Source organism: Plodia interpunctella, chromosome 11, assembly GCF_027563975.2.
Source record: "Plodia interpunctella isolate USDA-ARS_2022_Savannah chromosome 11, ilPloInte3.2, whole genome shotgun sequence".
Lineage (NCBI taxonomy): Eukaryota > Metazoa > Arthropoda > Insecta > Lepidoptera > Pyralidae > Plodia > Plodia interpunctella.
Genome location: NC_071304.1, coordinates 2879026 through 2893564, shown reverse-complemented (window position 1 = coordinate 2893564; position 14539 = coordinate 2879026). Strand labels below are relative to the sequence as shown.

At 37.4% G+C, this 14539-nt stretch overlaps 3 protein-coding genes across 8 annotated transcripts in view; all 3 read left to right on the top strand.

Moving 5' to 3' along the window:
- Positions 1-1839: 1839 nt before the first annotated feature.
- TBC1D16 (TBC1 domain family member 16) lies at positions 1840-11481 on the top strand. Of its 2 annotated transcripts, XR_008405111.2 has the most exons (8): positions 1840-2844; positions 5520-5716; positions 5804-6305; positions 7118-7262; positions 8523-8629; positions 8901-9082; positions 9458-10813; positions 11024-11481. XR_008405111.2 is itself a non-coding variant. In XM_053751792.2 (7 exons), the coding sequence occupies exons 1-7, from the start codon at positions 1967-1969 to the stop codon at positions 9649-9651; spliced, it is 2205 nt and encodes a 734-aa protein (XP_053607767.1). In that variant the 5' UTR covers positions 1840-1966; the 3' UTR covers positions 9652-11481. The 2 variants fall into 2 exon arrangements, 1 of the variants encoding a protein (XP_053607767.1); XM_053751792.2 differs by having other exon boundaries at positions 9458-11481.
- krimp (krimper) overlaps positions 4477-14539 on the top strand; it is a 228711-nt gene continuing 218648 nt past the window's right edge. The window contains exon 1 of the mRNA XM_053751794.1: positions 4477-4481. Within this exon, the coding sequence (XP_053607769.1) occupies positions 4480-4481 (2 nt within the window). The 5' untranslated portion in view covers positions 4477-4479. The remainder of the gene's footprint in view (positions 4482-14539) is intronic.
- On the top strand, positions 12310-14457 carry LOC128673744 (zinc-type alcohol dehydrogenase-like protein SERP1785). Of its 5 annotated transcripts, none has more exons than XM_053751803.2 (2): positions 12310-12440; positions 13181-14457. In XM_053751803.2, the coding sequence occupies exon 2, from the start codon at positions 13247-13249 to the stop codon at positions 14351-14353; it is 1107 nt and encodes a 368-aa protein (XP_053607778.1). In that variant the 5' UTR covers positions 12310-12440; positions 13181-13246; the 3' UTR covers positions 14354-14457. The 5 variants fall into 5 exon arrangements, with proteins under 5 accessions (XP_053607778.1, XP_053607777.1, XP_053607775.1 ...); XM_053751802.2 differs by having other exon boundaries at positions 12322-12521; XM_053751800.2 differs by having other exon boundaries at positions 12322-12605.

Genomic DNA, 14539 nt, shown 5'->3' with positions numbered 1-14539 from the left:
CCTAGCTGAGCCCAGTGGTTCTACTCTACTTCCGTTGGAATTTTGCGATAAATATTAGGTACCTTGTAGGTATGTACTTGAAAGTTTGGAAAAATAATTAGTCTAATGATTATAATACCTAAGTACCTGTTTTAAGGAGGCCGAAGTCTGATTTTTTCAGAAAAACCTCAGGAATTGGTTTTAAATCCGTCGTCAATGAGTTGGTTGTTAGCACAGATTTATTGATAGTTTGGAGAAATAGAGTTGGTCAGTGTCAAAAATGACATGGTGTCCAGGTTATCAAATATTTATTTAAGGACCTACCTACGTAATATTTTATATTACTATTCATGGATGTTTTATAGAAATATTGGAAGCTAAGTTAGAGTTCGAACCATTCATGTGTCCAGATCACTGGTTAGTTACCGCGTTGCTCCAATAGGTACAGAATTTGTTAACTTGTGCTATAAATTGAAACTTGCATCATTGCATTACATTACAAAACTATAAGTAGGAACCTAGGTACCTAGTAATACCTCTTTGGTTACCTAAATTCAAAGCGACATTCAAAAGGGGGATCATAACTTGGGACTATAAAAAGGCCAATGAATGAACTGATTATTTGTAATGTTAAGCCCCACATATAGCATGTGTTGTTGTATGAATGAAGAGGAATTTTTGCTAATATATCTTTGTCTTGCTGTGAAAGACAGCTCGCGGGAAGCTTCGCACGAACCTTTACTTGTACACCTACGTAGGCGTGGGCGTAGCATAAAGCCCTACCTATAGGTACCTACCTACTTATCACGGAGTTTGTCTCGATAGGATTATATCTAGTACTACGAATTGTTGCTTTGATCAAACCAACATTTCTTGGGTATCTTTTGCCAGGGCCAGGCGGGAGCGGCCTAGCCAGACATTTGTTTCCTACGTGTAATTTGGTGGTCTACGCAAGACGTGGCCGTACCAGCGCAGGTGGCACTCCTGTAGTTTGTCTGCTATGTCACGGACATGAAGACTGCCCTGCGTTTCTCACGCAGCTCGACAACAAATGTCCAAAGGGGCATTGTTATCTCCGTGACTAGCTAGAGAGCGCTCTGCCATAACTCTCTTTTGTGCCGCTCGAGCACCGGCCAAGTTTCACTGCCATATAGAACAAGTCTTATTATGGATTGTAATGTTATGTAATATTGATTATGATTATGATTTGTAGACCCGTCCTTTCAGCCTGACCGGGTTTTGGGGTAGCAAATAACACCAGCAGCTATGTGAGCCTTGATATCGTCATTGATATCCCCGGACGCGCAAAGTACAAATCCTATAGGTACTTAAATTGACCCGTACGTTTAAGCCAGGTACCTAAGGTAGCTTCACCTACATATGCGTACGGGCGGACGATCTATAGCATTGCAGGCCTCTGTCTTCGCCACGTTTTGGCGACTCCTTCCACACATTCGCGTATTGTGTATATCTACCTAGGTTAGTAATATGTGCGGAATGGAAATACATGCAAAAATGTAAATACTTCTATCACATTATCTCATAGGGCTTACCTTAGTATGGCACTGTATTGTAGTTATTGGTAAGTTAAGTATTGTACCTAGTTCTTATGCAACTAATAGGACTACACTTTATGTAAATAAATAGGTATAGTTCGTTCATGAATTTCGGGTAACGAAGTTTTTATTACCTCTATCTTAATCGTGGGGTTACCAGATTCTTCAAATCATTAAGCATCGCCCTATTACCCCTATTAGCATAAATCGATCCCGTAACAAAAGCATGTAATAACAAGCGTTCAGTTTGGCATGGCGTGGCTCAGCTGTGACGTCGTACCGGCACTCGCCGCGGATCAATACTCGTTATCACAGAGTAGGTGTTTACATGCGCATAGTGCACGCACGGTGCTCGGACGAAACTGTCGCGCGCGAGACCACAAATAAACCCAAAACAAACTATTTAAAAGATATGTGAACGTGCAGTGACCATGCCGCTGCCGGAACTTATCAAGAGGGCCTCCAGCTACTTCCTCGGGCTGGAGTTCGATGACAACGAGGAGCCACACGATTACGTCGACAACGAAATACTGTTTTGCAAGAACAACGTGTGCGTGCATCCGCCGACCATTGCTCGCCACGAACTCGACATCATCCATTATCCTGGGTACCTTACAGTAACCACCAAGGTATTCACTGACCAACATAATAACACAAAACGGCCAACGCTCTTTCTAAATTGGATACCCAATTCCACGCTGCGGAGATGCCCTTCCGCAGTAGAAACTAGTCCTAGCGACGAAATTGGATGTGTAGTGAATAAGTCTGCGACTCCTAAAGAAATACCGAAACCTCGACGCGAAATCAAGGCGACGAAAGTGGATGCTAACAACGAAAATGCATTCTCCGATTCATCAGAAACTACTAGTCTTAACTCTAACTCTGACAAATTAAGCGTTAAATCGTCCGACACCAGATATACGCAGAATGACACAACACAGGACGAGTTATCGTCGAGCTCTAAGCCGACCGTGAAATCAATAGACTCAACAAAAGATAACGTATTTAGTAGCTTTGAAAAGGACGAATCTAAAGATGAAGTATTTAATGACAAACATGTTCGGTCACAATCTATGACTTCTGTAAATATAACTATCGCCAACCCCAATATTGAGAACGTGGACCTTACTCCCGATTCCATTTCGGGGGACAAGTTTATAAGGTCATTGTCGATGAGTTCTTGTGATGAGGGGAATCCCAATTGGATGAGCACACCAGAATTCCTGGCTTTAAAGCACAACTTGGTGTTTCCAGATAGCGTGCATAGCTCACCTGTGCCGCAGCGACGATTGCCTATGAAATGTCGAAGGTAATTTACTAAATCTTTTATTCTTATTTACATGTTATGAAATCATCAGCCATTTGCCCAATGCTCTGACCTTCCTAATAGATGTTAATTAAGTGCTTAATTTATCAGTAATTAAAAATAATATGTCGCATGTCTAGTAAATTTCAAAATCTCTATAGATCTTAATTTATTGGTGTATTACTATTGAAATGATAACCTCATGAACCTAAGTTCGCTAGACTATTGTAAATATGTATACCAACTAAGTAGGTCATAGCATCGGAAGTGTTAATAGCACACAGTTACCCCAGGAACCGCTGTGCGATAAGTAGAAATGCTCGTCTTGTTTATTGTGCCAATTTATTTTGCTGTTACTTAGATGTCACGTCTTCGAAATTAGCACCAACTTAAAAATATTTCCTCATTTCTATTACTTTTCTATTAACTCGTATAAAACATTATACTTTTTCTATGCTTACCCACCCTTCAGAAAATGAAGGTTCTACCACGATGACTGGTGCGGTTGGAATTCGTTGGCAATCGCCACAACTAAGCAATATCTTGGCCGATAGTGTTACTGTATCATCAGAAATCATACGTCGAACCTATAATATGCAAGTCTGTAGACAGATTATCCCCGTTATTCATAAAAAAGTTAAAACCTTGGAATTAGTAGGTACTTTGTATGGAGTAGGTACTAATTCCATGGTTAAAACACATGTTTTGTCACTTCAGACAGAAAGAGACAAAACATAAGTGTGTTTTAACCATGGAATTAGTAGGTACTCCTTAGAACTTATTTAATCCATGGTTTTAACTTTTTAAATTGTCAAACATCAATTCTCAAGTGGTCCTACCACAAAAATGTATCGATGTTTATGTAATAAGTACTTATAATTAATTTCCGTAAAAACTGGCTCAGAGGTTGTACTTTTAATCTCTGAGCCAGGAAGATTTACGGACTGGAGGATTTTCTGACATATAATAACATCATTACTTTGGCCGCCCACTCGTAAGATCCCATGTCCAACCCGGGGCTCGTATAATTTGCAGGATTTATGACGGACATATACTGGTATCTACAGACGGGTTGTTTTTGTCTCTAATATAATAAAAAATCCTCGTCCGGTGATAATTGTCTAATGGTAACATAATACGTCCTAATGTTATATAAATGTGATAGAAGTTTGTTACCTCTTCACTCAACGTTTGCTTCACTCAATGTTTGAAGTATGTAGAAGGACATAGGGTTCCTTTCATCCCGGACAAACTGTTACCGTGGGAAATTCACGCGGACAAAAGCTAGTAGAAATATTAAAAAGTTCCATCAATGGATCTCCAAGATGGATTTTAGTGAACGTAAGTAGAAGTCCCTCCCTTCCATTTTTTTTAATTTATCAAATAATAGGATTTTTTTAAAATCACCTACCAAAAATCTCATTGAGCTTGACATTTAAACTCGCCCAAGGCGTTTCGCAAGTAATGGAGCTTAATAGAACATTCTGTAGAACATTTCTCGACACTTCGGAATCCGAGTATTGCCTGGTATTGCTCTCGCAGCGGTTCATATTATATCAAAACTGCGGCGGTTTTCGAATATTAAACCGTGACCTTTGACTTTCTAGGACTCGCTTCTAACTATACACATCGACAAACATGTCCAGGAAACCTGATAATATCTATTTATAATTTTGCCATAAAATAAAAGAAACTTTAACTGAAATTAGGTAAAATTATATATTTTCCTTAGAGATTTAGTAGACTCTTTGTTACGGGATTGGCTGCCAAATAGTTTTTTTCCATCAAGAGTTGTGTCTAATAGTAATCAGTAAGACAAACATAAGACTTACTGCAGTGAATACCCGGGACAATAGCTAGTCTTGCAATATGATGACAGGATATTTTGTGTCTGAACATTGTTGCACATTCAACGTGTCATCTTCTGTTAATAAAAATAGCTTGTGCAATTTCTTGTCTAGTGAACCGGATTAACCGGATAAGAGAAATCGTTTACTTACGTGTTTGTATTTATATTTTAAGCATTTACTATATTATTTACATAGGGCAATGAGATTAGTGAAGCACAGGGCATTGAAGGATGGCGTTGAAACTGAGAACCCTATTCAGCAGTTCTGTTAAATAAAAGAAAATATAAATATGTCCCGAAAAATGAAAACGTTGATAAAACTGCAATTAAATATGGGAACAACGTGAACAATGGCGTTGAAAAAGATAGGACTATCCAGCAGAGGTATTAAATAAAAGTAAATGTAACAAAAGAAATCCCGCATAAATCAAAGCGTTGATAAAATTGTAATATAAAAAGCTGTCCCATACCTTGTGTCGTGAATAACAAAAGGAATTTAATAGGAAATAAAAGTGATGCCGACTGATAGGAAATATCGATACAACTACCGCTCATTCTCATCATCTTAGCCACAACAAGTTGGACATAGGTCGCTCTAAAGACTTATACAAAGACCGATAGAAAGCTTGCGTTATGCTATCGATATTGTCGGTAGTTCAGCAGCAGCAGCTAAACAGTCATCAAATTAACCATCACTAATTATAATACCATTACTTTAAAACACTTAAATATCCAGCCAGACTGATGAATTCTTATGATTTTCTGCTTATTATTCCTATTTACCAGAGTTTAGGCGCGACAATATTACTTACGCAGTTTGCAATTACAGGTTTTCGGTGGACTTGAGCCAGATGCGCTCACTGCGACTGTTCTTCAACGACGACAACTGCACTTGCGGGCAGCTGGTGGTAGCTTCCCGGGAGTCGCAGTATAAGATTCTACACTTCCACCATGGGGGGTTAGACCACCTAGCGCAAGTCCTACATCGGTGGCATTCCCTGCTGCATAACATTAAACTGACGCCAGGTATGCCCGTTCTCTGCGATTCTTCATTAATCAGTTGGCCTGTTGTTAGTACCTAAACGGTAAATTTACATTTCAATACTTTCTCAGGGTCAGAGGAACCAAACTTACCTTATCGTCATTTCATGGTCTGCCGTCCCGAGGTACAAAAATCGGAACAGCATCCCGAAGAAGGCAAACCTCCGAAAATCACCCCCGAACTGTTCTATGGGAAAATCATGAACAGCAAAGGAGTTATCGAAGACGATCTGTTTCTGAGGAAATGCATATTTTTCGGAGGTCTTGATAAGGAACTGAGGAGGGAGGTGTGGCCATTCTTGTTGCACTGCTATCCGTATAATTCAACGTATGATGAAAGGGAAATAATACTGCAAATTAGAACAAGGGAATATGAGGAAATAACGCGAAGAAGGTTGGAGAAGATGACGCCTGAGCAGCATGCGGTGTTTTGGAAGACAGTTCAATGCGTCATAGAGAAGGATGTAATAAGAACTGATAGAGGGAATCCGTTCTTCGCTGGTGAAAACAATTACAATGTAGAGCTAATGAAGAACATTTTGTTGAATTACGCTGTTTATAACCCGGTTTTGGGGTGAGTATAGTAATACTACTTTGAGTGGCACTTTTGAGTGGTACTAGTAGAGTAGTAACTCTACTTTGCTTTTTTCTAAGTTTCTTTGAAGTAAATATTATAATGAAGTAATTGAAAAATTTGGAGAAAAATAAAATTTATGAGGAAAACGTATTAATTGGACAAAACATTTAGTAAGTAGTCTCTCAAGGCCAAGATTCGTAATTTCACTCTCAATTAATTTTTAACAATAAAGCGGTATGAAGCACACATTTCATTAAGGTAGCCAATTTTCTTCACGACTTCTTTGAATTAAGATCTAGAATGCTTTCTGTAAGTGGGTGAGATTAAATATAAATAAATCGATACGTTGTCGACATCAACAGTAACGTTTTGCTTCTATAAATATCTGCGTTCAATAGGACTATTGTCACGTACTACTTTGAATTTCTTGTGTTTTAAGTCAGAAACTACAAACATTCATTCAACAATCGGTACAAACAATGTAGTAGTAATATGAGCATGCTGTATTGTGCTGTTTTTTTATTACGCATACTTACTAATACACAGTTTTTAGTTTATGATTCAGCCAAAAATAGTTTTTGGGTTTTTCATTGATGAGAATTTAAGTAGGCACTAGGCTCGACCAAGAAAAAAGCACTATAAGTAGATTTTATACTGTGATGATATTAGACGCTAGAAGGGCACCAATTACTAAATTTCACCAGTTGGACCTTTCGCAAAACCAGAAGAATGTTTTTCGAGATCTTGGACAGTAATAAGCTCAATCAAATCTTAAAAAAAACTTTAAATAACGCCTTTTGCTTGTGCAGGTACACCCAGGGCATGAGCGACCTATTGGCACCGGTATTATGTGAGATACAGTGCGAAGCTGAAGCATTTTGGTGCTTCGTAGGGCTGATGCAGAGGGCCATCTTCGTATGCACACCCACCGACAACGACATGGACAATAACCTCGTAAGATGTCTTAACTTTTAAAATATGACTTTTTCAATAAAAAAAAATAAATGCAAAGTTGGACCTTCCACGCGTGCTTAAAATCAATGGTTTATTCAGAAACTAGACTTCACTGGCTTTCTTAACTGTGATTCAAAATTATGTGATTCTCAAAGCCATAAATTACTGGAATTTCGGAAAGATCACTGCTGAGAGGAAGCGTAAGCTGGTCACAACCAATGCGATGAATATACAATTTCATTTACTTGCATTAAATGCATTTCGGAGAGATAGATTTTGTACAAAACTTGAAGAACTTCCATGATTATGGATGAAATTTTGGAGAACTTCCATTTGTAACATCCGGACTTTCGATTTTTCATTGATAATGCCTCGCTTATTGTAGACTGTAAGAATGCTCAGCTTAGTGAGTCATGGATGCAGTAAACAGTTCAATTAACTGACTGACTCACGAGCTCCTTAGGAGGAGGTAATTTACGTCAACAAACTTTCTGACATCAATACAATGTCTTCTGACCACAGAATAATTTGAAATGTTGCGGATTTGAATAATAATGTAAAGCCAAGGATGTAATAGCACATCAGTTTGCCAATGAACTGTCAAGTAACAACAAAAGATACTGAAGGCCGTGCTGAGTAAAAAAGTAAGAAAGCGGACTGGGAGAAAATGAAAGATCCCTGACGATATATTTATCTTCGAGCGAGAAGGAAAACCGTTATCAATTACTGTAACATTTAACGTTACCTGAAAAAGACGAAGAATAGGAAGGAAGGAGGACGAAAGAGAACCTATTTAGATAGGTACGACAACAAAATATTCTCTTGAGATTCAGAACGACCGGATAAATTACATGAAAAATAAACAGACCATCGAGTTTTCTGCTGTTATAAAGTACGCCCTATTAAGCCCACATGGCTCGTTATTTAAATGGCAAAAGTTATGTACCCTCTATGATTTACATAATTTTAGCAAAGGATCGGTCTAGCTGGATTATCCTGCGATATTATTCATTTTGGAAGGGATTTGTTATCTGTGAGAGTCAAGGAGATCAACATTTGTCCTGGAAAGGTCAAAGAGCTTAACATTGTTGGGGTGATGTGATCATTATTAACTAATGGATTTAGACTAAATATATGATGAATTGGATGTTATATAATTCCGTATCTTGGTCGGGTAGATCACATGCCTTTAGAATTTATTTTTTGATTGCTTTACATCAAAAATCAAGATAAATATGTGTTTTTCACGTTAACTTGCAGAGTTACCTACGTGAATTGATACGGTTGATGCTGCCAGATTTCTACAAACACCTAGAGAAGCACGTGGACGCCATGGAAATGCTGTTTTGTCATCGTTGGATACTTCTGTAAGTAGCGAAATCATTGTAGAGGTTTTTACTCTTCCACGGACGAATTCGAGAGAAGTGCCCCATTGGGTTCGTGGGTATCAAATGTTTTTCGTTCGATAAGGTCGGTAAGGGATCCATGGCGGAACCGCTTTTCGTCGGTCTTAGAGCGCCGCGCAGATCGTTACACAACTTATAGATGAGTAATAGATATGGTGTATATAAGGCTTTTTGCTCTTTGTTTTTGTTTCTTGGTCTCTTCTAATACCAATTTTAATTTGTATCTTCACAGATGTTTCAAACGCGAATTCACGGAGGCGGTAGCGCTCCGCATGTGGGAAGCGTGCTGGGCCAACTACCAGACGGACTACTTCCATCTGTTCCTGTGCCTGGCCATCATCGCGGTCTACGCCGATGACGTCATCGCGCAGGACCTCAACACCGATGAGATGCTGCTACATTTCAGCTCGCTAGGTATGGAACATGAATTTTCTAAAACGTTGCATTGTAAAACGGCGACTCTAAGGTGGTTAGTTTAAAAAATAATATTAGGGTAGTTTACCCATCTAAAGAAATGGTGAGCGGTCTGGGAAGAAAGGTGAACGCGTAAAAGGAGTAAGAGAATAAAGAAGGAAAGGAGTAGAAGGAAAAAGAAGATGGATTGACGGAAAGTGTTATCTAGACTAATGAAACGTCTAAACTCGATGCGGTTGCGTTGTTCGTGACGTAATTACAGAAGATTCTGAGTTCCCTACATTCTTTTCCAATTCCTTTTATAAAATTAAATTCTAATCATATTGCTTGCCACCTATTGTATTGAAACATATCTTTATATCTCTATCTTTACAGCTATGTATATGGACGGACGCCTAATTTTACGGAAGGCTCGCGGGCTCCTCCACCAGTTCCGTCAGCTGGTCCGGATCCCGTGCACCCTGGTGGGTATGTGCCAACGCTGCGGACCAGGGATCTGGGACTCCACACACAGGCCCAGTGTGGAGTGCACCGGCGCGCATGACAAATGCGCCTATACCGTGCAGTAGAGTGATAAATAAAATGATCATTCTGATAGTATCGACAACCCATCATTCTATAAATCAAGAGTTTTATTTCGAGCGAAATAAAGATGTCAGTAATGAATTTGGCATGTGAAAGGTGGATTTGATGTATGCTTCTGGAGTTATTGTCACTTGTGGACGGTGCGATGAATGCCACAGGAGAGTATAACGTGTGAGAAAAGGCTTTGTAGATCTTGTTTTGGTATGTTCAGGATTTGAGCTGCTTGAGATATAATAAAATCATATACTTGGAATATGCACGACTAAGTCTTAAGCTGGTGACAGGCATTGAAGCATGTTGCACATTTTATATTTTGATTGGCTGGAATGTTATGTGGTTATAAAGATATAAGCCATTTCCAATTTGTTTGCAATATTGTCAAATTATGTAGTTATAAAACCAGTTGTTATTTGAGAGTGTTATTTTATTAGTCAAATTTCCTAATTTATGGACGTGCATATATGCTTTGAAGAAAGAAGAAAGACAAACTTATATTTGATGTACAAATTAAATAAAATTGTATACAATTTTGCTTTAGTACAAATGGGACAGTATTAACTAACCAAAGAAATGTTTGTCATTTTAATAAGTAAATAAATATTGATTGATCCAAATGAGATGGTGGATAGATAAACTAATTGGATATTCAGTTTGGGTTGAATGATTTAGAATTGATTCCTCTAAAAGAGGTAACATATCAGAGGGAATAATATTGTGTTATTTGTTGAATGTGTAATAAAATAATCATTATATTAACATGTTATTAGAACTCTCAATCTTATTTTAATTAGATGCCATGTTGTTGTCAAAAATATTATACGGAATATCGATAATCGTATTCGATTGACAGATTACATAAGTACCTGTTACTCCAGTATATTAATGTAAATATTTTAATGACTGGCTACACCAGACATTTTAGATTAACAACGCATTCAGCCTAACGCAGAGGTGCCCTGTTTTCTTATTATCGATCTATAAGCGATCACTTAATTACAACTAGAAAACTTATCAGTTGTCATCAAATACAGCATTTCTATAAATAGAGGAAAATCAATAAAGGCGCTGTGTCCTTTTGGATGGTAACACTTGATGTTTATCAATCAATTTTGGTCATACTTTTTATAGACAGACTGTACAGGAAGAGTTTTAAAAATACATATTTTTGGGTTTATATAGTTGATTTGGTTGCTCATTATCGCTTATAGTTTTGTATAAGGTAAAACGACAATTAAACCGTGTTCTGTAAATAAAATGTCGAAAGTAATTAATAGTGCAGCATTAATTATGAAATAACCTGTGTCTAGACCACATCGTTTATAGTTTAGAATGGCGCTTGCTCTTCATTAAATCCAGAATTTCTGAGACGATGCTGTTAATTGGATTGCATAGGTATTGTGTATTATAAATGTTATTGTATAAATTGTACTTCTTTTAAAGTTGTGCCCATCCCTACTGTGTTGCTTTTATAATACCTACTTTAGGATAAGGCACTATACTTATCTAAATATAAATTGTAACAACTCTGTCAAAAGTCTGTTAAAATTATCATAATTTATTTTATTCAAAAACCGACCCATCAAAGGCAAATTTTACCAGGCTTGCATAAAATAGATAACAAATACATATATTTACATGTTCAACAATAGTTAGCATTTTGTGAATAGGATACATTTATTTTCGCATATTGTGAATTTTTACGCGTACTGTGATATATCGATCTGCTTGTATTATAACTATTGTGTAAATGACATTGAGTGGGAATTATAAATAAAATAGTCATATTTAAATAGAAATATATGTGCGAGCAATTATTTTTTGTATTATTTTGGAAAGCTTTACTTTCACCTTACCTTCTTACTCATAAAAAAGTTAATGCATACCTACTGCTAAAGTAAAAAGTGCGGTTGTGACAGAACATATTTTAGAACAAGAAAAAGAACTTTATAGCTGCACTAGCGGAAGATGATTTGAGGAATACACAACACATACCTAATACCGACAAGTCGGCACATAAATGAGATGTGATATTTTTATGTAGTCAACACACATCCACCTACACAAAATCATTGCATATTCAACCCTATAAATATTGCACAGAGCTTGTTGCGAAATCGAGAAATGCTCCACGTTGTCGTCGAACAGTGTGCCAAACTTTAGCGAATTTGGTATACATTGCTGGTTTTTCGTTGCGGTAAATAAAAGCATATAAATTACGCAATATTAATTAATTTGCGTCGGCATGTGAATCTGAGTTCGGTGAGAGCACAGAGGGTGAGAGTGTGGAGCTGGCATGTGGCATCATATTTAGCGTCAAGTTTATTTAGAAGTCAACGCCCTCTAAATTTTGGGAAGCGAACTCTTTCGTATTAAAGAAATACAAACGACTTGCTCTTTGACTACATTTAAGCCAACGAGAAATGAATGAACAATGCGTAGTTTCTATGTAAGCTTTTATTTTACCGCAAGGACAAACCAGCAATGTGTACCGAATCCGCAAAAGTTTGGCGAACTGTTTAGCCGGCATAAAACATGTTTTACAAAGCAGTGCAACATTTTGTGATATCATGTGCTTTCTATTTCCCTCTCAAAGTAACCCTTATCGCAAAGCCAAATAGGTATTGCTGTGTAGGAATTATTTTATCTGCGTTATCGCCTAGCGTTGGAAAAAAAGATTATTTTGTTGTATCAATCCGTCAGTCATGCTTACAATGACAAGCATATTTTAACTGCCGTCTGCCACATATGTAGCGGTGACCCGGTGACCTTGGCTGTGAATAAATTTGTGATATTGTACTTACATTTTAATAAACAGAGTGGGGTAGTAGCTAATTTGGCTTTTCAAAAAAAACTAGTAACACATTATTATTTTTTTTTATCGTTTTTGTACAACTAGATCCTAGTGAAAAAATGAAAAGAATATCTATTTAAAAAATAGGTAATTATTTCCTAGGTTTTTATTTCGAACAGATAGAAATGGATAAAATAATAATTCAACATACTACAAATTAACTTATCAGTATTACTTTTACGAAAATTGTTGTTTGTGTTATTCGGACCCATAACGATTGTAATATTTTTGGAAAATTTCCACAAGCTTAACAGAGCCGTTTGGTGTTTTTTATATAATTAATGATTTAGATGAGATATAATGTCATAAATCTTGGCTATAACAGTAATGAGTTGTAGATCATAAATAGTGCTCGGCGAACTTAGGCCTCGCTACACAATATTTTTTTTACAAAATTGTGAATATTTCAGAAACGACTAAACCGATTTTGTTGCTTCACGAACTTAAAATTGTATTGACAGATCCTACATACCTTTTAAATTTCATCAAAATTAAACCAACGGTTCGAAAGGTATATACATAAATACAAAAAATGTATTTATGTATATACCTTTTTTAACAATTTGTAAAATTGATCAAATTGTAAATATAGTCGAATTGCCCCACTTTGTAAATTCACAAATTGTGGCGCAACTGCGTTCCTATATATTCCGTATTCATAGGTGTAAATGTGATGTAACAATTTGAAAGATAACAATAACGTTCAACCCGATATAACATAAATAGCTATGCTTGCTTTTGTTATTGTGATAACGTTTGGCTTCGTCGCAAGTGGTTCATCTCTAGACACCGGCAATAACATGGCTAGAAACTTGCCGAAAACTATGAGGGCTGTGGGCCTTTATAAATATTTACCCATTTCTGAAGCGGAGAGTCTCGTAGACCTGGAGATTCCTGTGCCAACGCTGCAGAAAACCGATGTTTTGATTGAAGTGAAGGCAGTATCTGTCAATCCCATCGACACTAAGATAAGGGCACCGAAACCAACTGTCGAGAAAAATCCTAGAATACTCGGCTGGGACGGGTCCGGGATCGTAGTCGCTAAAGGAGATGATACAAAACATTTCAATGTGGGTGACGAAGTGTTTTTCACTGGAGACTTGCGGAAAAATGGAGCGAACGCGCAGTATGTCGCGTTGAATGAGGTCATGGTCGGCGTCAAACCGAAGAACCTGACCTTCGAGCAAGCTGCTGCCATGCCGCTGACTTCAGTCACCGCGTTCGAGTCCCTTTTCGACCGATTGCTTATAACAGAAAAAGATAAAGGTAAAACTCTGCTCATCATAAATAGCGCAGGCGGTGTCGGCTCTGTTGCCTCCCAACTTGCGAAGAATTTCGGCCTGAAAGTGATCGGAACTGCTTCTAGACCGGAGACAGTGGACTTTTCTAAAAGAAATGGAGCAGACATTGTTTTAAATCACACTCAAGATCTACTGCCTCAATTACAATCTCACGGGTATGAAAAAGGAGTCGATTTAATTATGGTCAATTACGATCCATACCCATATTGGGATACCATTATGAAAGCTGCCAAACCTCAAGGACGTATATGTCTCATTGTAGACAGCAGTGGTTTAATTGATTTGAAACCAATAAAGGAAAAAAGTTTAACTATAACAGCGGAAATGATGGCGACTAGGATTTATTTTGAAACTGAAGATATGTATAGACACCACGAAATTTTGAATATAGTTTCGCAAAAGCTGGACAAAGGAGAGTTGACGTGCACTCTGAACAGAGTCTTGTCGCCAATCAATGCTGCCAATTTGAAAGAAGCCCACAAGCTTTTAGAGAGCAAGAGCATGATTGGAAAACTGGTTTTGTCTGGATTTTAACCCCCAACTTTAATCCGAGTCCAAGCATTTTTAATCATATAGAACTTTGATATCATTAGTGTATGTACTTAATTGTAAGATTAAAGTATTTAGTCCTAAGAATAGATTTCGTTTTATTTCTAACATGCCTGCTGACCAAAATTAATTTAAATTAGGTATGTGTGTGTCCCTTTTAAACCTCCTATA

Bases quoted from the DNA above. Each gene is read 5' to 3' on its own strand.
- TBC1D16 (XM_053751792.2), top strand. From the start codon at position 1,967: ATGCCGCTGCCGGAACTTATCAAGAGGGCCTCCAGCTACTTCCTCGGG. The intron at 6,306-7,117 runs GTGAGTATAGTA...TTGCTTGTGCAG, and splicing joins GTTTATAACCCGGTTTTGGG to GTACACCCAGGGCATGAGCG. The intron at 8,630-8,900 runs GTAAGTAGCGAA...GTATCTTCACAG, and splicing joins TGTCATCGTTGGATACTTCT to ATGTTTCAAACGCGAATTCA.
- LOC128673744 (XM_053751803.2), top strand. From the start codon at position 13,247: ATGCTTGCTTTTGTTATTGTGATAACGTTTGGCTTCGTCGCAAGTGGT.